The sequence below is a fragment of the Ranitomeya variabilis genome, chromosome 6, assembly GCF_051348905.1.
Source record: "Ranitomeya variabilis isolate aRanVar5 chromosome 6, aRanVar5.hap1, whole genome shotgun sequence".
Classification (NCBI taxonomy): domain Eukaryota; kingdom Metazoa; phylum Chordata; class Amphibia; order Anura; family Dendrobatidae; genus Ranitomeya; species Ranitomeya variabilis.
The window spans coordinates 401,407,847-401,433,560 of record NC_135237.1 but is presented as its reverse complement, the minus strand read 5'-3'; the positions used below and the strand labels follow the sequence as shown (position 1 = coordinate 401,433,560).

The following is a 25,714-nucleotide window of genomic DNA, read 5'->3' as shown; positions in this document are numbered from 1 at the left end:
GGTGCACCAATATTGTGCTGGGAAGCCCACCTAATCTAATAGTATGGTAGCCACTAATAGGCTGTAATCCAGACACTGTGTGTGACCAGCGCCCTATACAGGCCTTTTTTTTTTATGTACAATTTTAATACTAAGAAAATCCCCCCTCCATGAATTGGTAGGTTGTGAGTGGTTTTCTCATTTTAATTCCTCTTTATGGGTCTTTGCTTTTAATTTCAGATATGAACATAACTGGAAAAAATAGAATGAAAAGGGACAACCAGATAACTTTTACTACTACACATAAAGCATTTTTTTTAATTTTCTACTCTAAATTACTAAATATATGTATACAAATATTTTACTTGTGTATTTAACAGTGTGCATATCTGTTTTGACACCATAAGGCCGGGATCACACATGCGAGAAATACGTCCGAGTCTCGCATGGTAATACCCGGCATTGCCGCCGTCTCTCTGGAGCGGAGCGTGCGGCCGCATGTATTGCTATGTGTGTACATATATCAAATGCACACAATTTTTACATATATATAAAACCACAACACCACAGGTTCCTATACAAGCTAGGTAATCCCTAACTTGACCATGCCTGACCGTGGTAAGTTGGTATCCTACCATTACACAATGATGTTCCCACTCAATATGGGCTTATTCTGACTGTCCTTATCTGCACCCTCAACTATACACAGGGTGTAACTCAAAAAAACAACAAGGCATACTGGACACGGACAGAGGGCAAGTCACAGGGCTAAAGGTGGAAGAAAAAGTAAGGAACCCAAACCAAAAAGACCTTTGGTACACATGGAAACCCCTAGACCCTAAATATAACAAAATGGGAAGAGTGATGGGAAGGGGAACACGCAAACAAACCAGATGAGAAGTGCTAGAAAAAAATCTCAGCAAGATGATCTTTGCCTGGGGAGCTAGGACTCCAAACATCCATCTAACCTGGATTACAGCCAGAAAAGACTGCATGTGCCAGGAGGTATAAATAGCCCCTGCAAAGATGTGATAGGACAAACCAAAAGGAGGATGTGAAAACATCTGCATAGAAGTAACACAGCAAACAAAGACAAGAGCATTATCAGCAGCTGGCAGAGACAACACAGATTGTGGACCAACAAAGAGGGCAACTGACCCACACAGCTATAGGTCACCGGATCGAGCCACGGAGTCAAGCCATGATAATATACTGGCAGCATAGAACGATAGATGGTGGCATCTGACCACTCAGTGATCTTTGTTTACTTGTACTATAAGCATAACACAAGTAACTCACATATGTACACCATCAGTTGGATATTGGCCATAAAGTCCAAATTTTAAAATCCATATAGAGTGAGACTCCATAGAATAGACACGGCTAGAGATTGCTCAAACAAGTATCTCACTTTGTCAACGTTTTGGAGAACGCCCGCTTCATCCATCCTCGGCAATGGAGAGATACACGACGAACATCCTCTAGCATTCTTTGCCTACATTGTTTTTCGAAATTTGGACATTACTACAGCGATGGGGTCTATACACAAGTTATTTTTGCTATGTTGTTTACCCCATAAGTAAGCGAAGATCATTGAATCGCAATTAGCCTCTCATGGGCATGTACTAATCTCTCAGTTTAGTGATAGTACGTAAGTAAAGCAAATTGGATATATCCTTAATTTCTTTTTTTGTTGAATGGCATTTGACTATGATCACATGAGGAAGCAGAAAGAAAATGTCCTCCAGGCATAAAGTCATTACCTGTAAAATGTACTTACAGAACGTAGAATACTGACGTGAATGTGGCAAGAACTGGCGGGCGACACGTTATGTACCTAAATAATCTGGGTGATCAGGCGGCTGCTGTACACGGTCACTCACACGCCATTTGTACTGATGGAAATGAAATTCTCAAACACAGAAATACAGCAGACAAATAGAATGTTGGTAAATGTAATGGTGATGTACACAGGAAGGCTTGAGGCCACAAAAAACATTTTGGCTGGAGATAGTACTACATGGTACAGAGACTGTCATCTTTGTAAACCCACCTTTGTTAGAAAGTGACTTAAAGTGAAATGTTCATAGTTACGCAAGTAGAAATCCAAATCATTAACATTCCTTAGAGACTTACTTCCAACTAGCTCCCAGAAGAGCATTAGCCCTGGTAAAACTTGGCTTCCGCAGGCTTTTGTTAGCCCTCAGCTTGACAGAACAGAAGCCACCTATTTAAAAGTCCTCGGTCATTCTGACAATGGAGGGAAAACCTTGTGCACTCATTTTCTTAATAGAAACACAGTGAATTCTCGCCAACAAAATCTATTAACCCTCTGTGTGACCAGCGGCCTGACCTTTCACGTTTGGAATACAATATGATAATGACACGAAACGCATATCTGCATATTATATATTGCAAAGCGGAAGCTTCAGTCTATCATTCCAGATTTATTCTACTGCAACTTGGATTACGGTTATTTTGTTCTCAAGGTTCTAACAATCAAACTGCAAAACAGTAACCGAAGGCAAAAATGTCCTCATACAAAGCAGTTACATGAATCACTCACCGTATAAGTGGGAGTCACCCCAAAATAAAACCTAGGAGCGGCAGGGCATTTTATTTCACTGCCTTTTATGCCCAATCTAGAGCATATTTTCATTTGCCCAATGGTTCTTGAATGCTTCAGCTGCCCAGAAATAACTTTTTAAACATGAGCATTTAAAGAAAACCTGTCAGCAGAATTTTGCTAAGTAGACTACAGACATTATCATGTTGCCACTGTTACATTGATTGAAATGATTGCTGGGGTGAAGAGATCCGTCTTGTGGTTCTTGTGTAATTAGTGTTAGAAGTTGTCTGTTAATGATATGCCCGTGCTACGGGGCTGGACTGTAGGCAGAGTCTTATCTTCCTGCTCCAAGCCAGAGAAACCAAGGAAAGACCTGCCCACAGGTCATTTACAATTGTGGTGGATTCACAGGTGCCGTTAAATTCTGCCACGTGCAAATTCAGTCTTCAGAATATAAAAGATTTTACACTCAGAAAGAAAAAAACTTTTGCCACAGAATCCACACAAGAAATGAGAGACTGAATCTTGGGTTTCTGGAAAAGACATATACTTTGATATTCTTCATTCAATAGGGCTAATCTGCATGTGGCTTGGACTATGTGCACACTGTGGACCTAGCCAACAGCTTAAATCTGGAGCTTTTACCAATGTTCCCATAGGCCCCCAATAAACAGTCCAAAAGTGTATTTAACTCTATAGGACAGAGCTGCCGACAGTGCCTTCCTATACAGGGGGCCATTGCAATGAAACACCTATCATGCAGAATACATGTTATTGTCCTTATGCTTGATACCTCGACATCTGTCCCATTAATGGCACCATCGGGCGCATACCCCCTGAGGGTATGAACCCAATAATGGCCATAAATCAAGTGTGTATCTAGCAAAACCCATGGCAATTTCCACAATGAACCCGCTTCATTTGATCTGTTGCTTATATACATTCGTTGGCAAAAATAATTAATTATACAAAAAAATCTGCTTTGTTTGAACAGAGAAATGGATTTTTATTTATGGGAGGCAGAATTTATATGCATTTTGGAGTATGCATAAAAATTCGTAAGTGTGAACAGACACTTATAGAACTACATTTTTCACCAAATAGTAGGAATTATCTCTTAACAGTACTTTTACAGTATTATTGGAACTGCTGCATTCTACAGAAAAAGCACTCTCTTCAGATGTCAAAGAATCCAACGTCTGTCCTCCAGCTACAGAAAATACACTGCATTCATGGCAGCCTGGAATCACTGAAAGTGTTTTAATTCTAACAGTAGTGTGCCATGCTGTAACACTGCCATAAGAAAGCAGGGTATGGTATTCGTGCCATAAGAGTATTTCTGGACATACACTTAAAGGGTAACAGTCGTTTTAATTTTATTTCATAAATCAAAAGTACACATGAAAACAAGCAACTTACTAATATATCTTATTGCACAAATCTGTTTCTTTTGCTGCAAGAATTAATCAGTCATTATCAAAATTCTCAATTCTCAAATTCAGACTTTCCCATTAAGGATATGAGAAGCGTGGGGACATCATATTGTGCCCTAACTGGCCTATGTGAGGACATCATATTTTGCAGGGAGACTTTATACTGTGCATGGGGGCTGGGTAGGTAGATCATACTGTGTAAGAGTGCTTGTGTGAACCTCATACTGCATGGTGGGCTCTCTGGTGACATACTGTGTGAGGATCTTTGTGGGGACATGATACTGTGTAGGAGGGTTTATGGGGACATCATACTGTGCACGATGCTTTGTGGGGACATCATACTGTGTACGATGCTTTGTGGGGACGTCATACTGTGTATGAGGCTTTGTGGGGACATCATTCTGTGTAGGAGGCTTTGTGGGGACATCATACTGTGCACGATGCTTTGTGGGGACATCATACTGTGTACGATGCTTTGTGGGGACATCATACTGTGTACGATGCTTTGTGGGGGCATCATACTGTGTATGAGGCTTTGTGGGGACATCATACTGTGTAGGAGGCTTTGTGGGGACATACTGTGTACGATGCTTTGTGGGGACATCATACTATGTACGATGCTTTGTGGGGACATCATACTGTGTAGGAGGCTTTGTGGGGACATCATACTGTGTACAAGGCTTTGTGGGGGGGAACATCATTCTGTATAGGAGGCTTTGTGGGGACATCATACTGTGTAAGAGGCCTTGTGGGGACATTATACTGTGTAGGAGGCTTTGTGGGGACATCATACTGTGCACGATGCTTTGTGGGGACATCATACTGTGTACGATGCTTTGTGGGGACATCATACTGTGTACGATGCTTTGTGGGGGCATCATACTGTGTATGAGGCTTTGTGGGGACATCATACTGTGTAGGAGGCTTTGTGGGGACATACTGTGTACGATGCTTTGTGGGGACATCATACTATGTACGATGCTTTGTGGGGACATCATACTGTGTAGGAGGCATTGTGGGGACATCATACTGTGTACAAGGCTTTGTGGGGGGGAACATCATTCTGTATAGGAGGCTTTGTGGGGACATCATACTGTGTAAGAGGCCTTGTGGGGACATCATACTGTGTAGGAGGCTTTGTGGGGACATCATACTGTGTACGAGGCTTTGTGGGGGAACATTATTCTGTATAGGAGGCTTTGTGGGGACATCATACAGTGTACAAGGCTTTGTGGGGACACCAACCTGGTGACAGAATCCCTTTAAAAATGCACTCTTTTTTGTGCAGTAAACATGTTTTAGATGCTAGCACACCAATCAAGTTTTTCAAGTAGAAAACGCTTTAGCAAAATGCCAGCAGTGTTTTTCATGGTGTTCTTCATGGCGCTTTTTGTGGCATTTTTTTCTTTTTTTTTTTCAAAGCTGCATAAACTGGTTAGCGACTTGCAAGTAGAAACCACCTGAAGAATGGTCTTGACACTTTAACTGTGAAACTTTGGAAACCTGAAGAGGTTATAAGATGCTCAATGCACTGAATATATGGACAGAAGTGGTTTTTCCATTACATTGCCAATGTTCATTCTATTTAATGTTCTTTTCAGGCAGGTGCATGGGGTATACCAGGCTGACAAATATGTTACGTGCACATGGCCTTATTTGCTCTTACATACAGCAGAGATCAACCTGTTTTAATAGAGCTTTTCGACAGCTCCCAGTTCGCAAAGATTACGAAACTAAAAAAAAAAAAAGTCTGATCGTACACAGTTATAAATAGAAGCTTCTTGCTCAGAGATGATCACTTCTTGTATTACTTTAATGTTGGTGATATAAAGGCGGGCAATAATTGTTTAACTTCAGTTTGGAATATATATAAAAATAACCATTACTCACGTTACCATGTACAGAAAAATAATATGTGCATCGGGCCATGTAAGAGTTACCATGGCAATGTCGTTAAAATAAGGAAAGTCCTGTTTAAAGAAGCACATCAAGATAGGAGGTGACTGCCAATAAATACTCTGGAAGACTTTAGAGTGTTTTAGGTCCAGTAGGAACTAACCCCAAAGTCGTACGACCAAACAGGAATAAACAGTGAGTCACTTCTAAATAAATAACCCCATTTAGCACCAATTCACTGCGACCTCGACACGTTTCCGCATCCTTGATATAAGTTCATCAGAAGGTATTAAAGGGTAGTCCAAAGCATGCTCTTGTCCAAGCGTCATGAGTCCAAAGATCTGCTTCGGACTTATAATCCTGTTTGGACGTACGATTTTGGGTTTACACTGGACCTAGCAGGGTGTTTCTCTGAAGCTGAACCAGGTACCTTCACAATCTAAGCACTATTGGCACTTTGTGCTTTATATATTGTTTGCACTGGCACTTTATTATGTGGTATCTCCTTGTATGATATACACATGTGAGGCTCATGTATCGCATCTACCTTTAATTCCGTATTTTTTGATAGTCACGGTCCATAATTATGGATATTGTCTTTTTGCGCTACCAAAATTCATCCAGGTTGGGGATGACTTTTCCTGAGTACACGACATCCTAGGGTCCTCTAGACAAGGGTGAGCGGTGGCGCCAAATCTTGCATGCTTTATTTAGGGTGCCAACCTCCGTGGTCAGGCAGGGCATTTCTTAGGGAAAGTATCAGGTAATCCTTTGCCCTGTATTCTGAAATACTCAGTCCTGTAGTTTGCCTGGTATAATAGTGAATAACCAAAATTAATTCAGGCTAACATTATTTGTATATTCCAGGAACTAGTGTGGTATTTTGTTTTAATTGTGATAAATATGAGTTATATTTTAATGGGGGGAAACTTTATGTATAGTTAGATTTTGGTTATATTCCTCACCTCATTATTACACATTTGTGTGTCTAAAAGAGCAAAACAAAATCATCTACATATAAAATCGCCAGTTGGGACTTCCAGACGCTGTCCTCAAATCCCATAAGGCACCGCGGCAGTGTAACTTGCGCCTGCGCAGGTGACATACACGTCTCCGCTATTTTCACACAGGCGCATTAACAGCCGTGTCGTTACTACGAATGTGCGGGAATAGCGGTGACGTGTAGTGAAGAGCGAATATACTCGTTACTTGAGATTTCCCGAGCATGCTCGGGTGTCCTCCGAGTATTTTTAGTGCTCGGAGATTTAGTTTTTCTTGCCGCAGCTGAATGATTTACATCTGTTAGCCAGCATAAGTACATGTGGGGATTCCCTAGCAACCAGGCAACCCCCACATGTACTTATGCTGGCTAACAGATGTAAATCATTCAGCTGCGGCAAGAAAAACTAAATCTCTGAGCACTAAAAAATACTCGGAGGACATCCGAGCGTGCTTGGGAAATCTCGAGTAACGAGTATATTCGCTCATCACTAGTGACGTGTATATCACTTGCACCTGCACAAGTGACATTCACGTCACCGCTATACCCGCGCATGCACAGTAACAGCCACAACTGCGCACTCTACCCGCGCATGCGTGGTAACGACGCAGCGGTTACTGCACCTGCGTGGGGAATAGCGGTGACGTCTATGTTTTACTTGTGCAGCCGCAGTAACAGCCTTACGACCACAAACTGTGCCTGTGTAAGTGACAAACACACGTCACCGCTATTCCCAGTAACAGCCATAACTGCGCGGTGTGTTGTGAATTTGCTTTTTGCTCCCTCTAGTGGTTACTAGTTTTTTTGACTCTGGTTTTTCTGTCATTCCTTTTATCCGCACCTGGGTCGTTAGTTAGGGGTGTTGCTATATAAGCTCCCTGGACCTTCAGTTCTATGCCTGGCAACGTAGTTATCAGAGCTAGTCTGCTGTGCTCTTGTCTACTGATCCTGGTTCCAGTTATATCAGCTAAGTCTGCCTTTTGCTTTTTGCTATTTGTTTTGGTTTTGTATTTTTGTCCAGCTTGTTCCAAATCTATATCCTGACCTTTGCTGGAAGCTCTAGGGGGGCTGGTGTTCTCCCCCCGGACCGTTAGACGGTTCGGGGGTTCTTGAATTTCCAGTGTGGATTTTGATAGGGTTTTTGTTGACCATATAAGTTACCTTTCTTTATTCTGCTATCAGTAAGGCTACGTTCACATTTGCGGTCAGCGCCGCAGCGTCGGGCGCCGCAGCGGCGCCGCATGCGTCATGCGCCCCTATACTTAACATGGGGGCGCATGGACATGCGTTGTGCTGCGTTTTGCGCCGCATGGCCGCAAGCGTTGGACGCAAGAAACGCTTCAAGTTGCATTTTTTTTGCGTCCAACTTGCGGGCAAAAACGACGCATGCGGCGCAAAACGCAGCGTTTTAGCGTGCGTTTTGCCGCGGTTTTGTTTGCGTTGTGCGCTGCGGCGCCGACGCTGCGGCGCACAACGCAAATGTGAACGTAGCCTAAGCGGGCCTCTCTGTGCTAAACCTGGTTCATTTCTGTGTTTGTCATTTCCTCTTACCTCACCGTCATTATTTGTGGGGGGCTTCTATCCAGCTTTGGGGTCCCCTTCTCTGGAGGCAAGAAAGGTCTTTTGTTTTCCTCTACTAGGGGTAGCTAGATTCTCCGGCTGGCGCGTGTCATCTAGAATCAACGTAGGAATGATCCCCGGCTACTTCTAGTGTTGGCGTTAGGAGTAGATATATGGTCAACCCAGTTACCACTGCCCTATGAGCTGGATTTTTGTATTCTGCAGACTTCCACGTTCCTCTGAGACCCTCGCCATTGGGGTCATAACAGTAACTCTTATGCATGACTCCTGAACACCGCGAGGTGATACGTTTCCTGGTTTTACATAAAATGCATGATTTGGTCGTTTTAGGGCTGCCATGGTTACAGACCCATAATCCAGTCCTGGACTGGAAGGCTATGTCAGTCTCAAGTTGGGGCTGTCGTGGTATTCATGGGGATTCCCTGCCTGTGTCTATTGCTTCTTCTACGCCTTCGGAAGTTCCGGAGTATTTGTCTGATTATCAGGATGTCTTCAGTGAGTCTGAGTCCAGTGCACTGCCTCCTCATAGGGACTGTGACTGTGCTATAGATTTGATCCCAGGCAGTAAATTTCCTAAGGGAAGACTGTTTAATCTGTCGGTACCTGAACATACCGCTATGCGTTCATATATCAAGGAGTCTCTGGAGAAAGGACATATTCGTCCGTCTTCTTCCCCTCTTGGTGCGGGATTCTTTTTTGTGGCAAAAAAGGACGGATCTTTGAGACCTTGTATTGATTATCGGCTTTTAAATAAGATCACTGTCAAATTTCAGTATCCTTTACCGCTGTTGTCTGACTTGTTTGCCCGGATTAAGGGTGCCAAGTGGTTCACCAAGATAGACCTTCGTGGTGCGTACAACCTTGTGCGCATTAAGCAAGGTGATGAATGGAAAACCGCATTCAATACGCCCGAAGGTCATTTTGAGTACTTGGTGATGCCTTTTGGGCTCTCCAATGCGCCTTCAGTTTTTCAGTCCTTTATGCATGACATTTTCCGGAAGTATCTGGATAAATTTTTGATTGTTTATCTGGATGATATTTTGGTTTTTTCTGATAATTGGGATTCGCATGTGGAGCAGGTCAGGTTGGTCTTTAAAATTTTGCGTGAAAATTCTTTGTTTGTCAAGGGCTCAAAGTGTCTCTTTGGTGTGCAGAAGGTTCCCTTTTTGGGGTTCATTTTTTCCCCTTCTGCTGTGGAGATGGACCCAGTCAAGGTCCGAGCTATTCTTGATTGGACTCAGCCCTCGTCAGTTAAGAGTCTTCAGAAGTTCTTGGGCTTCGCTAACTTCTACCGTCGTTTTATCGCTAATTTTTCTAGCATTGTGAAACCTTTGACGGATATGACCAAGAAGGGCTCCGATGTAGCTAACTGGGCTCCTGCTGCCGTGGAGGCTTTCCAGGAGTTGAAACGCCGGTTTACTTCGGCGCCTGTTTTGTGCCAGCCTGACGTCTCACTTCCCTTTCAGGTTGAGGTGGATGCTTCGGAGATTGGGGCAGGGGCCGTTTTGTCGCAGAGAGGCCCTGGTTGCTCTGTTATGAAACCTTGTGCCTTTTTCTCTAGGAAGTTTTCGCCTGCCGAGCGAAATTATGATGTGGGCAATCGGGAGTTGTTGGCCATGAAATGGGCATTTGAGGAGTGGCGTCATTGGCTCGAGGGTGCTAAGCATCGTGTGGTGGTCTTGACTGATCACAAAAATCTGATGTATCTCGAGTCTGCTAAACGCCTTAATCCGAGACAGGCCCGCTGGTCATTGTTTTTCTCCCGCTTTGATTTTGTTGTCTCGTATTTACCAGGTTCAAAGAATGTGAAGGCCGATGCTCTTTCTAGGAGCTTTGTGCCTGATGCTCCTGGAGTCGCTGATCCTGTTGGTATTCTTAAAGATGGAGTTATCTTGTCAGCTATTTCTCCGGATCTGCGACGTGTGTTGCAGAGATTTCAGGCTGATAGGCCTGAGTCTTGTCCACCTGACAGACTGTTTGTCCCGGATAAGTGGACCAGCAGAGTCATTTCCGAGGTTCATTCCTCGGTGTTGGCAGGTCACCCGGGAATTTTTGGCACCAGAGATCTGGTGGCCAGGTCCTTTTGGTGGCCTTCCTTGTCAAGGGATGTGCGGTCATTTGTGCAGTCCTGTGGGACTTGTGCTCGAGCTAAGCCTTGCTGTTCTCGTGCCAGCGGTTTGCTCTTGCCCTTGCCTGTCCCGAAGAGACCTTGGACACATATCTCCATGGATTTCATTTCTGATCTTCCGATATCTCAGGGCATGTCCGTTATCTGGGTGATTTGTGATCGCTTCTCCAAGATGGTCCATTTGGTTCCTTTGCCTAAGCTGCCTTCCTCTTCCGATCTGGTTCCTGTGTTTTTCCAGAACGTGGTTCGTTTGCACGGCATCCCTGAGAATATTGTGTCAGACAGAGGATCCCAGTTCGTTTCCAGGTTCTGGCGATCCTTTTGTAGTAGGATGGGCATTGATTTGTCGTTTTCGTCTGCTTTCCATCCTCAGACTAATGGACAGACGGAGCGAACCAATCAGACTTTGGAGGCTTATTTGAGGTGTTTTGTCTCTGCTGATCAGGACGATTGGGTGACATTCTTGCCGTTGGCTGAGTTTGCCCTTAATAATCGGGCTAGTTCCGCCACCTTGGTTTCACCTTTTTTCTGCAACTCTGGTTTCCATCCTCGCTTTTCTTCGGGTCATGTGGAGCCTTCTGACTGTCCTGGGGTGGATTCTGTGGTGGATAGGTTGCAGCAGATCTGGAATCATGTGGTGGACAACTTGAAGTTGTCACAGGAGAAGGCTCAGCGCTTTGCCAACCGCCGCCGCGGTGTGGGTCCCCGACTACGCGTTGGGGATTTGGTATGGCTTTCTTCCCGCTTTGTTCCTATGAAGGTCTCCTCTCCCAAATTTAAACCTCGTTTTATTGGGCCTTACAAGATATTGGAAATCCTTAATCCTGTATCTTTTCGTCTGGATCTTCCTGTGTCGTTTGCTATTCACAATGTATTTCATAGGTCCTTGTTGCGGCGGTACATTGTGCCTGTGGTTCCTTCTGCTGAGCCTCCTGCTCCGGTGTTGGTTGAGGGCGAGTTGGAGTACGTGGTGGAGAAGATCTTGGATTCTCGCCTCTCCAGGCGGAGACTTCAGTACCTGGTCAAGTGGAAGGGCTATGGTCAGGAGGATAATTCCTGGGTGGTCGCCTCTGATGTTCATGCGGCCGATTTAGTTCGTGCCTTTCATGCCGCTCATCCTGATCGCCCTGGTGGTCGTGGTGAGGGTTCGGTGACCCCTCACTAAGGGGGGGGTACTGTTGTGAATTTGCTTTTTGCTCCCTCTAGTGGTTACTAGTTTTTTGACTCTGGTTTTTCTGTCATTCCTTTTATCCGCACCTGGGTCGTTAGTTAGGGGTGTTGCTATATAAGCTCCCTGGACCTTCAGTTCTATGCCTGGCAACGTAGTTATCAGAGCTAGTCTGCTGTGCTCTTGTCTACTGATCCTGGTTCCAGTTATATCAGCTAAGTCTGCCTTTTGCTTTTTGCTATTTGTTTTGGTTTTGTATTTTTGTCCAGCTTGTTCCAAATCTATATCCTGACCTTTGCTGGAAGCTCTAGGGGGGCTGGTGTTCTCCCCCCGGACCGTTAGACGGTTCGGGGGTTCTTGAATTTCCAGTGTGGATTTTGATAGGGTTTTTGTTGACCATATAAGTTACCTTTCTTTATTCTGCTATCAGTAAGCGGGCCTCTCTGTGCTAAACCTGGTTCATTTCTGTGTTTGTCATTTCCTCTTACCTCACCGTCATTATTTGTGGGGGGCTTCTATCCAGCTTTGGGGTCCCCTTCTCTGGAGGCAAGAAAGGTCTTTTGTTTTCCTCTACTAGGGGTAGCTAGATTCTCCGGCTGGCGCGTGTCATCTAGAATCAACGTAGGAATGATCCCCGGCTACTTAGAGTGTTGGCGTTAGGAGTAGATATATGGTCAACCCAGTTACCACTGCCCTATGAGCTGGATTTTTGTATTCTGCAGACTTCCACGTTCCTCTGAGACCCTCGCCATTGGGGTCATAACAGCGGTGTACCCGTGCATGGTTACTTACGATTTTTGATTAGCTCACGCAGCACAAACTTCTCCACAGTCCCATACTGTGTATCAATTTTGTCTACTATCTGACACACAAAAATACTGTCTACTACTGGTATGGACATAGTTCATGCCACTGAGGCACTGCTTCTGAATTTGCCATTTTAACTGTAATGAACAAAAAAAATAACTAAAAATATTTGGCCTCATCACCATTACAGCACAAAGAAAGCCAGTACCACGCCAATATATATGTTATTTTTATTACCTCAGCCAGCAGCAAATTCAACAGTCCCATACTGCAGTGTTTTTCAACCAGTGTGCCGCGGCACACTAGTGTGCCGCGACACATGGTCGGGTGTGCCGCGGGGAACGGGAGTCAGCTGTTCTCTGTGCCGACTGTCAAGCTGACAGCCGGCACAGAGAAGCTGCAGCGCGCCGGCTCCCGGAGATCAATTGTACTCGCAGACATCTACCAGCTGCGAGTACAATTGAGGCTCTGACTGCCGGGTCAGAGCGACGCCAGCAGCGTGATCAAGTCATGTGATCACGCTGCTGACGTCACTATCCGGCGCGCAGGAGAAAGAAGAGACTTGGTGGTAAGTGCTCCTGTGCTGTGGAGCTGAAGACACCGAAGATTCAGCGTGGGGTGGGTTTATGGGGAGTATGTGGGGGGATTTATTAAGTGTGTGGGGGGATTTATTAAGTGTGGGGGGGATTTATTCAGTGTGTGGGGGGATTTATTCAGTGTGTGGGGGGATTTATTCAGTGTGTGTGGGGGATTTATTCAGTGTGTACGTGGGGGGGGCTGGAATTTATTTAGCATGTGTGGGGCAGGGTGCATTTATTCTGTGGAAGGGGATGGATTTATTCTATCGGAAGGGCAGTGGATATATTCTGTGGGGGTGAGTGGGGAGATGGGGGTGGACACAGTAGCGAGGGGAAAAATGTGTGCTGACAGTACTGGGAGCAACGGTGATGGGATGTGTGAGGACAGTATGGGGAGTCGGGGGAATGTGTGAGGGGGGAATGTGTGAGGAGGAAATATGGAGAGAGCAAAGGGGTATGTTAGCAGGGGGGGATGTACAGGAGGAGGCTATTAGAAATGTGTGCAGACAGTATGGGGGGATGAAAGTGTGAGTGGACACATAATAGATACTGAGTAGTGTGAGGGTAACAGCCAGGAGGAGACAGTATGCCAAGTAGGAGGAGTGTAATGAAGGGGCACAGTAGAGAGACTGGGCTCTCTATGAGGGACACCGTATGAGAAGGCAGTGTGAAGTATGGAAAAGAGAGAGAGGGTAGTGTGGATGGCATGTACCATAAGAGGGACAGTGAGGGTCATATTATGTGCTGGGAATAAAGTGAGGGGCAATTATTTACTCAGAGGCTCAGCCTAGGGCAGATATTGTTATTCCGGAGCATTATAATAACACTGCTATCTTTAAGGGTGTTGTGTCGGGATGTGCTGCAGAAGACAGGAGAAGATGGAAGTCTGCAGAAACGAGCTCTGCCGGTGGATGAGAAGAGTCATCATGGCATCTGGACAAGGTGAAGATGAAAAGAAAGAGGCGACTCCACAAACAACGTCATCTATCAGGTACCTGGATGTAAATGTGTTTTTTTTGTGATACTAATTCTCATTTTTATTTGTTAGGAACATTAAAGGGGATGTCCAAGGTTGTGATGAGTCTGCAGTCATACTATGTGACTGCAGACTTCTGAATTCTCACAGCGCACACTGCTATCATAATTCTCTGATGTTGGTGATTTACATACATGCGGTCACGTGCTGACTAGACATGTGTGGCCTCATTCAATGAAAATGAATTGACTGAGGCCGGACACGTCTAGTTAGAATGTGACCAGAAGTATCCAAATCACATACTTGTGCTGTCATGACCGTCCACTCTGGCCACCGGCAAGGGAGAATCCTGAAAGTGTGCAGTGCTTGCGCTGTGAGAATTCAGAAGCCTGCAGTCACATAGAATGACTGCAGACTTTCATCTCAAACCTGGACGCACCATTTTGTGCCATTTTGGTTGGTGGTGTGCCTCGGGATTTTTTAAGTATAAAAAGTGTGCCGCGGCTCAAAAAAGGTTGAAAATCACTGCCATACTGTATAACAATTGCGTCTACTATCTGAAGCACACAAGTGCTCTTTACTACTGGTATGTACATACTTCAAACCACTGAGGCACTGCTTATGGATTTGCCATTTTAACGGTCTTAAAAAAACCAAAATTTAATAAAACATTTTGGCCTTATCACCATTACGGCATAAAGAAAGCCAGTACCACGGCAATATATACCGTATGTTCTTTTTATTACCTCAGGCAGCAGTAAATTCCGCCAGCCCCACATACATGTCTGTTTTTTTTTTTACAAATCTACATAATTACCGCATGCCCAACTAGCATTCATTGCTGAAGGAATCTTACAGCACTGCCACTTACTGAAGTGCAGGTTTTTACACACAAGAAAGCTTCCTCACTTCCCCAAACAGGCCCACATACCCGCCTGTACATTTCATTGCATATCACTGCTCCTGGACTCCCGCAGCAGTACCAACATGGCTCCTCATAAAAAATACAAAAATCATCACAAAGAAAAAAGGCTCAGTCACGCAGCACACATCGGAGACACCACATAGCGAACACCGCTCAAGAAACAATACACCAAATACCAAAATACAGCACACAAGGAAGAAACCGTGCACAAGGGGTGAAAGAGGTCAAATGACCCAACACATACAATACAAAAATGCAGAGGGATGATATAGAACAGATATGCTGGAAAGCGCAAACGGTGTGAGACATGTCCGCTGCTCCTGTGGGCGCTACTAAAGCATACACAGATGTTAAGTTCACCACACTCCCGATGCGATAGCATCGGGCCTATTTCTAGTAGTATTTATAAGTTGCAGATTTTCTGCACATCAACACTACTTTTTGACCAACGCTTTAGTGGAGATGGTCGAGGGTAAAACCTGTATGCTTGAAAGGCTTTAAAAAAAAATAAATAAAAAAAATTAATAATAATAATATACCGGTAATATAATAAATATATATATATATATATATATATATATATATATATATATATATATATATATATATATTTTTTTTTATTTGTTTTTCATTTAATCCCCATGGATACATCAATGCAGTTCTGGTGGTCCCCGCTGGGCTCCGTTTGGCTATTTGCAGCTGATCATGTGTCATCTTCCATGTGACTAACCACTGCCAGCAATCGCTATCCACAGTGTATGTAGATCACAAGACAAGCAGCAACGCTGGAACAGTGGGGTTTTTGTTTTTTGTTTTTTAATCTATACAATGACATTTATAAGTATTACATCTTGGACAACCCGTTTAACTGCCACCCTATCAGAAGTCAGAAATGCACTGACTGATCTGTACTGCTGCTCTGAGCAGAGTCATGCTGAAAATCTAGGCCTGCCTGAGAATCTGAGTGGCTTGTCCAATACATTACACTTTTAAAACAATGTCCAAAATATATTTAAATATATTTCTAAAAAAAGAAAACCTGAAAATTAGTGCATTATACGTGAGCTATGGAAATTGGGTTTTTTTGGTCCAATTAATTTGTTAATTCTTAAGCAGGGCTGTGGCGTCGGAGTCACGGAAATTGAGGAGTTGGAGGTTTGGCTTACTGACTCCACAGCCCTGTTCTTAAGTAAAAAGCATGGAAACATTTTCAACCTAGTTTCTTATAATAACAAAGTGGCTACTGATGTGGAAAAGGAGGAATTACAACAATCAGTACTGTTTCCAGGCAATCTAGTCCGGACACTGGGTGTATGGAGCCCATGACACGCACATATGTATTGTAGTATGGGAAGAAGGCTTTCAGGGACTCACTGCGACTTCCTTTTAAATAACGTTGTCTTGTTCATTAAGCCCTGCACTTGACAAATACATTAAATACCCCAAAAGACCGACATGAGGATTAGAAACACAAAGCACATTCTGCCTCTTCAAATGAGTCTCCGGACAATCTAGACGCCAAGATGAATGACTGTGCAATGGTGCAGCTGTGCCATTCCCCTGTGGGATATTGGATAAATTGGCATCGGGTTCTTTGTCATGGGTAAAATAAATTATTTATACGGGGTAATTTATCTTCGGTATAGTTATCATACCCGCATGAGATTGGAGCATGATAGCGGTGAGCTGACCAGGATGTCATCTCAACCTATTTCTCACTTGATGAGTCGCAAGCAATTTCAGAAATTTGCAGATATTTTCACCAAGATGTAATCATATAGCATGGTCACATACCGTAGATGCCGACTGAATGTGAGATTTGTTTCATGATCGCCGATTAAACAAATACTTTAAATATAATATGTAATATAAAGGTTACATTATATATTTAACTTATGTAGTAATTTACCATATTTGTATTTCATCTATGAGTGAGTATATAGGTGGGATGTAGGGCAGAATTAAAAAGAAAAAAAGTGGTACATTCTATTCCACACCACTATTTCTAGCGAGCTTCATGATGATCACTTTACAGACACAAAACTCTGCAGATTACGCTGCAATGTAAAAAAACATTTATTCCAGCCAATGTGATTTTTCATAGTCAAGAAGAGATCAGAAAAAGAAGGCACTTGTAAATCAAAGTGTTTACATCAGAATAGTGGCATAAAAAATACTTGGAAAAGCCACTAAATGTTGCAACTTGCTATTGTTACGTTAGTTTTGAGCAGTACCATCAAAAATGGAAAAAGTCAGGGCAGGGCAGGGAGTGGCTACGTCCACCCGTCAAATTCTTCTTACACCAGAAATGTTTTCCCAGTCACAGAATGCAGTAACCTTTCTGGCAAAGTGTACACAACTAATAAGCTGCGCTGAAGTCATTAAGTGGTGTGCGCCTCTTACTAAATCTAATGCATCTTAGGCTTCTTTCACACTTCCGTCTTCCAAATCTGCACAGGATCCGTCAAGACGTTGAAATGACAGATCCTGTGCAGATTGTGGAAAACGTGTGCACTGGGCCGGTCTTTCTGACGGACCCGTCGAGGCTATGTGCACCTGTTGTGTATGTTTCCGCTGCGAAAACGCATACACAACACAAACCAGGTTAAAAAAATAATAAACTGTAAATCGCAGTATTTTCACCTACCAGTGTTCCCGCGCAGCGATGCTCCTGGCAACTAGCGTTCCTAGTAATACATTGCGAAATCTCGCAAGTCGTCGCAATGTATTACTAGGAACCCTGGCTGCCGGAAGCATCGGTGACGCTGCGCGGGACTTCGGTAGGTGAGAATATTGCGATTTTTTACTTTTTTAATTATTTTTCACATTATATCTTGTAACTATTGATGCTGCATACGCAGCATCAATAGTAAAAAGAGAAAGAGCAAGCAAGAGAGAATTTCCCTAACGGGAAATTCTTCCAGGCATGCTCAGTTTGAAAAGGTGGGACCCGTCGCTGGATTCCTGCTTTTCACAGGCAGCGACGCATCCTGCGCCCATAAGCTTCCATTGTAGCCAGTGACAGGCAGCACAGGATGCGTCGCTGACCGATTTTCCGACGTGCAGAAAAAATGTTCTCCTGAATGTTTTCTCTACCTGACGGACCGGTTTTTATGCAGGATCCAGTGCATGACGGATGAAACGGATGGCCATGCGTCACAATCCGTCGCTAATACAAGTCTATGGGAAAATGCAGGATCCTGCATTCTCAAAAATCGACGGATTGTGACGGGAGGTGAAAGACGGAAGTGTGAAAGAGGCCTATTCCTGTCTGCTCGTCATTAGGACTGGCGTACGAAACACTAATCTTAATGAATCGGGCCCTTGACTTCTGTTAAAAGTGCTACTGGCTTTCGGCCACAAAAACTGCATAAAAAGTCTGGAAGTGTGAATGCAGTCATATAAGAGAAATGAAAAAGGAAGAGTGACAGACACATCGTTCTAGACTAGAGTTGCCAACTTTTTCACCCCAAAATACTATGACTAGTAAATTAGTAAATAGAGACAATGTGAGTAGATATAATACGGTAAGGGGTGCACATAAAAAGGACAGTAGTATATAGTCAATAGTAATGGCTAATCATGAACAATAATTAAGATGACCTCACTGAAATGGAATGAAAAGTCCTTCTTTGAAGGTTAATGGATAATACAATTTTCAAAATTTTAAAAATAAACAATAGACCCTGAAAATCAGACATGGGGTTTAGAGTGTGGTAGGTGCCAAACCAATTCCAAGTGACGGAACAAGCGATCACCCAACAGTTAAGCGTTGCATAGAAGGGTAGTTGCCCCGGTATGAGGCTAAGTTCACACTGGGTGTTATTGCTGCATTTTTTTCTCTGCAGAAAAGCCTGAGTGCTTGTTAGGAAAAAGGCTGTGGCAAAAATGCAGGTTTTACTGTGCTTTTGGTGCATCTTTTGATGTGTTTTTTTTTTCCAGTCAATAGGTGAAAAAAAACATGCAAAGCACAAAATACTGAGGACAAAAAACCAAGCTGTGTGTATGAGATTTCTGAAATCTCACAGATATAGCTGGTACTGTAAAACACAGCTGAAAATTAGCATAAAAAACTGCAGCAAAAACGCCCAGTCTGAACGTACCCTTACAGTGCAGAACAAGAAGGAGCAAAATGAACATAACATTATTAACCAACGTCACACTGAAGAACAGATGTGGATCAGAGAAGTCAACAGGACCTTGATGTCTGAGGGCTGACAGTATAAGAGCACAGAAGGCAGTGAAGAAACATTGTCATGACTTAGCTTGGCTCTACCACTTGACAATAAGTCTCTATACTTGCTAATTGATTTCACCTAAGACTTGAGACAGCAGAAGCAAATTGTGAAACACTTATGTGTCCTTACATCTGATGCTGATGGCACTTCATGTATAACTCATGAGTCACTAATAATGCTACTATAGATACACACACGCCGATACCTACAAGATGACTTATGTCGGGTTTCCATGGCTGCAAGGCGACTTCTAAATTAACAGCAAAGAATTAGAACCCAAGACTAAAGCAATTATACAGCATTACATGTAAAAGGAGACCCAGCTATTCAGAAACCAGTGGTCCAGAATGGAACTCCTTTACATTGAAGCTTGCCCACGCGCCAGTATCTAACCAGGAGTTGTAATCCTGATACTCAGTGTCACGCGGACATATACCTTGCAAAACCTGACAGGATTAATAATAATAATTTCTCAGTCTACATCAGCGCTTATCCTTCCATATGTTTGGCAGCACTGCCAAAGATAACCCAGATCTCATATCTAACATAACACAAAATTACATATGGCACAAGGTCAACAAACTGCTGAACACACATTTCCTTAGAGACAGGCATGTCAGTTCAGGCGTTCCCTAGAATATAACATGCACTATATTCAGTCTCTGCTCATCCCCAATGCTCAAATGAGCTGAAATGCCCCTTTAAGCCATTTACCATTTTTTTCCTGTAGTTGCCATTTTATAGTCCAGAATGATTTCCCTTGATTATGATGCTTGGGAAACGGTTATAATATAAAACAAATATAATGTCGCTGTGCCTAACTACTGGCATAGGGTACATAATTCTCTAAAAGGCCGTTAAAAAGATTAATTATGAGGGGTTCTCACAAAACTTGATTCTATTGGATAGATCAGAGATCAGGTCTTGCTTTTGGAGGATTACACACACAGCCATTTGATGCAGGGGTGTACCGTCTATAGCGGTAGATCAGCCGGTCGCTAGTGAAGCCTGGGCCTAGCGGCACTGCCCAGTCTCTCCCATTGGGCATTTTGATTTCAACGGTATCTGCATCCTCAGGATACCATTAACTACAATGAAGGAACAGAGAGAAGTCAGCTCTCTGTACCACCATTCTGCCTGTGCAACTGGGCTATGAGTTTGAGCACAGCAGGACTACTCGACTGCATGTAGAGGCCATCCTACTGCAGGCCAGGGCTGCAGGGGGCCACACTACTGCATGTGGGGCTCTGGGGGCCATCATACAGTTTGGGGAGACCGTGGAAACATTACATTATGCTGTGGCTCACTGTGCTGGAATACTGTGAGGGGCATCATAAGGTGTGGGTGAGAACTGTGGGAGCATCACACTGTGTGGGTGGATGGGAGGGCGTCACTTTGCAGGTATTTTTTGGGAGGCATCAGTGTTGTAGTAAGGTAGTCACACTTTGCATGTGAGGTGATACTGTTGGGTTTCCTACTGTGTGTGTTGGGGGCATTTTGGGGACATCATACAATATGGAGCCTGTGAAAGGGGTATCGCAGTGAATGAGAACAATGCGTCCCACAATATACAGTGCCTTGCAAAAGTATTCGGCTCCCTGGAACTTTTCAACCTTTTCCCACATATCATGCTTCAAACAAAGATACCAAATGTAAATATTTGGTGAAGAATCAACAACAAGTGGAACACAATTGTGAAGTTGAACGAAATTTATTGGTTATTTTAAATTTTTGTGGAAACTCAAACACTGAAAAGTGGGGCGTGCAATATTATTCAGCCCCTTTAACTTAATACTTTGTTGCTCCACCTTTTGCTGTGATTACAGCTGCAAGTCGCTTGAAGTATGTCTCTATCAGTTTTGTACATTGAGAGACTGAAATTCTTGCCCATTCTTCCTTGGCAAACAGCTTGAGCTCAGTAAGGTTTGATGGAGATCATTTGTGAACAGCAGTTTTCAGCTCTTTCCACAGATTCTCAAATGGATTGAGGTCTGGACTTTGACTTGGCCATTCTAACACCTGGATACGTTTATTTGTGAAACATTCCATTGTAGATTTTGCTTTATGTTTGGGATCATTGTCTTGTTGGAAGACAAATCTCCGTCCCAGTCTCAGGTCTTTTGCAGACTCCAACAGGTTTTCTGCAAGAATGGTCCTGTATTTGGCTCCATCCATCTTCCCATCAATTTTAACCATCTTCCCTGTCCCTGCTGAAGAAAAGCAGGCCCAAACCATGATGCTGCCACCGCCATGTTTGACAGTGGGGATGGTGTGTTCAGGGTGATGAGCTGTGTTGCCTTTACGCCAAACATATCGTTTGGCATTGTTGCCAAAAAGTTCGATTTTGGTTTCATCTGACCAGAGCACCTTCTTCCACATGCTTGGTGTGTCTCCCAGGTGGCTTGTTGCAAACTTTAAATGACACTTTTTATGGATATCTTTGAGAAATGGCTTTCTTCTTGCCACTCTTCCATAAAAGCCAGATTTGTGCAGTGTACGACTGATTGTTGTCCTATGGACAAACTGTCCCACCTCAGCTGTAGATCTCTGCAGTTCATCCAGAGTGATCATGAGCCTCTTGGCTGCATCTCTGATCAGTCTCCTCCTTTTTGAGATGAAAGTTTAGAGGGACGGCCGGGTCTTGGTAGATTTGCAGTGGTATGATACTCCTTCCATTTCAATATGATCACTTGCACAGTGCTCCTTGGGATGTTTAAAGTTTTGGAAGCCATTTTGTATCCAAATCCGACTTTAAACTTCTCCACAACAGTATCACAGACCTGCCTGTTGTGTTCCTTGGTCTTCATGATGCTCTCTGTGCTTCAAGCAGAACCCTGAGATAATCACAGAGCAGGTGCATTTATATGGAGACTTGATTACACACAGGTGGATTATATTTATCATCATTAGCCATTTAGGACAACATTGGATCATTCAGAGATCCACAATGAACTTCTGGAGTGAGTTTGCTGCACTGAAAGTAAAGGGGTCGAATAATATTGCACGCCCCACTTTTCAGTTTTTGAATTTCTATAAAAATTTGAAATAACCTTTAATTTCGTTCAACTTCACAACTGTGTTCCACTTGTTGTTGATTCTTCACCAAAAATGTACATTTGGTATCTTTATGTTTGAAGCATGATATGTGGGAAAAGGTTGAAAAGTTCCAGGGAGCCGAATACTTTCTCAAGGTACTGTATATTTCTACATACAGTGGTGACACTGAAGAAGTGAAAAATAAAAATTATAATACAGAAGTTACATCAAAGTACGGTATGTCACAAAATCATTTAGAATAAGACCGGCTATGCACAAAGAATAACAGGCTGCCACGGGAGGTGGTGAGTTCTCCTTCAATGGAAGTCTTCAAACAGAGGCTGGACAGACATCTGTCTGAGATGGTTTAGTGAATCCTGCATTGAGCAGGGGGATGGACACGATGACCCTGGAGGTCCCTTCCAACTCTAATATTCTATGAACAACAAATTATATATACACTCAAAAAGGGAACACAAACCCAGTATACAAGAAAATAAAAAAATAATGTTTATTCTGTTAGAGCTATAAAAAAAAAAAGAAAAATAGAACGACTAGAAAATAGTACACAGCATTAGGACTTAACAAAAGTCAATACAACTGATAAATAGACATACAAGGAATAGTATAAAAAGTATATTACCTATAGCCTCAACATATCTATCAGCAGTAGCTTCTTTTTTTCTTTTTCTATGTCCCCTTACCTCGGCTAGACCACAATTTAATAATTTAATTTTGGGGGAGTGCGAGTGTTACCCAATGCAGCCTCTTTCTATGCGCTCATAAATTCTATGAATGCTCCCAATTTGCGGTGAAAAGTTGGTGCTAAGTGGTCAGTGCAGCAAAACATCCCATAATCCACCCATCAGGAAACCTGGTATGGTTTTAACATTTTTTTCAATTCATTTTACGTAACAGGAGATATACTAGATGTACATATTTCTGGATATATAGTCATCTTTACACACCATACATGAAGACACAGGGTCAGGCACTTCTAGTCCTACCTCCTAAACATTTCTGAAGCCAAGGTACTGTACATTGGTAATTGAAAATGCAGCTACTTAAAATCTTAAAATCTGTAGTCTAAATATCTAAGAGCTGCATAGTAAATTGTGAGGACCATTTTTTCTTTATGGGACTGTTTTTCTTTTTGGAATAAGCGATCATTGTATTGCATTCACAGACAACATGAGAAAAGTGTCAAAAATACAACAAAGACATTACCTTCATGACGTTCTTGTATGAATGTCGAAAGGCTGGAGTCTCCTTTTCATTGGCATATTCCTCTTCTTCATCCAAAGCATCATATCCTTCATCATTGCTGACATCAGTTTCATCCACATTAGTCATGTTATCTATGAGCTGCTCCAGGGGAGGACTAAGTTCCCTCTCCTCATTGTCCTTCAAGCCATAGTCCAGAGCTTTGTAGATAATAATCCCAAGTGATACAATAACCTGAAAGATAAAAGACAATTAGCATCTGCAACATGAGATGCCTAAAACACTTTTCATGAGACACTCCTTTCTGCTGGGCCAGAAAGGGTTACAAATGGAATAGAGTGGATACAGTATATCGGTTGGCAAAGAAAAAGGAAAAAAACTAAGCAAACATAATAAATAGACCTATGGGCTCTGTCAGAAAAACCCACCTTCCATGTACCTTTTAAAATACTGGTATCTTCATATGCAGAAGAGGAACCTTCAGGCTGTTTCAGGATGCACAATAAGGAGGCACTTGCAGAAAAATGGGCTGCATGGTCGAGTTTCCAGAATAAAGCCATTACTGCGCAAATGCCACAAAGTATCTAGCCTACAATATGCAAAACAGCACAGAGACAAGCCTCAAAACTTCTGGAACAAGTTAATTTGGAGTGATGAAACCAAAATTGAACTTTTTGGCCACAACTAGGGTTGAGCGAAACGGGTCGGCAATTTTCAGAAGTCGCCGACTTTTGGCAAAGTTGGGTTTCATGAAGTCGGCGATCTTCTGAATCTGGAATCGGAATTCCGATACCGATTCCCGATATGTTTAAGATATCGGGAATTGGTATCGGAATTCAGATTTAAGTGTAAAATAAAGAATTAAAATAAAAAATATCGCTATACTTACCCTCTGACGGGCCCTGGTACTAACCGGGAACCTTCCTTCCTTAGAATCAGCCTTCCAGGACCTTGCGGTGACGTCGCGGCTAGTGATTGGTCGCGCGGCCACCCATGTGACCGCTCGGGCGACCAATCACAAGCCGCGACGTCACCGTAGGTCCTGGAAGGGCTGATTCTTAGGAAGGCTGGCGGAACGAAGCCGAGGGTGAGTATATTCCTATTAGGTATATACTCACCCTCGGACACGCCCTGCTTCTTTCCGGCAGCCTTCCTTCCTAAGAATCAGCCCTTCCAGGACCTTCGGTGACGTCACGGTGACGTCACGGTGACGTCGCGGCTTGTGATTGGTCGCGCAGCGGTCACATGGGCGGCCGCGCGACCAATCACAAGCCGCGACGTCACCGCAAGGTCCTGGAAGGCTGATTCTAAGGAAGGAAGGTTCCCGGTTAGTACCAGGGCCCGTCAGAGGGTAAGTATAGCGATATTTTTTATTTTAATTCTTTATTTTACACTTAAATATGGATCCCAGGGCCTGAAGGAGAGTTTCCGCTCCTTCAGACCCTGGGAACCATTGGAAACCCAATGCACTGCATTGGGTTTCGAGTTTCGGCCGACCCCGACTTTTTTATAGGATCGGCCGATTTCACTCGACCCGACTTTTGAAAAAGTCGGGTTTCGTGAAACCCGACCCGATCTTATAAAAGTAAAGGTCGCTCAACCCTAGCCACAACCATAAATGTTACATTTGGGGAGAGGTCAACAAGGCCTATGATGAAAAGCACACCATTCCTACTTGTAAAGCACGGAGGTGGATTGCTGATGTTTTGGGGATGTGTGAGCTACAAAGGCACGGGAAACTTGGTCAAAGTTGAAGGAAAGATGAGTGCAGCATGTTATGAGCAAATACTGGAGGCAAATTTGCAATCACTAGCCCGGAAGCCGCGCATGGGATGTACTTGGACGTTCCAACAAGACAACAATCCAAAACACAAGGGACAAGTCGACCTGTCATTGGCTACAGCAGAACAAAGGGAAAGTTCTGGAGTGGTCATCTCAGTCTCCTGACCTCAATATCATTGAGCCACTCTGGGCAGATTTCAAGCTTGCAGTTCATGCTAGAGGGTAAATGATGCGCACTATGCTGTAATAGAGGTGCAGGCTGAACGTGGACAAAGTCCAATGCAGTAGTTCGGAGAAAGAAACAGCCGCACTCAATGGATATTGCAAAGTTGCCAAAAGGAATTGTGTAGTTCATGTACTGGAAGTGATCACCACAGAAAAAGACAATAAGTGA

At 43.4% G+C, this 25,714-nt stretch overlaps 1 protein-coding gene across 6 annotated transcripts in view; it reads right to left on the bottom strand.

Annotated features, from left to right (window-relative positions):
* SPIRE1 (spire type actin nucleation factor 1) overlaps positions 1 to 25,714 on the bottom strand; it is a 230,589-nt gene that overhangs the window by 74,540 nt on the left and 130,335 nt on the right. For all 6 annotated transcript variants that reach the window (XM_077270155.1, XM_077270158.1, XM_077270157.1 and 3 more), the window contains exon 3: positions 23,542 to 23,772. In XM_077270155.1, the coding sequence (XP_077126270.1) occupies positions 23,542 to 23,772 (231 nt within the window). The remainder of the gene's footprint in view (positions 1 to 23,541; positions 23,773 to 25,714) is intronic.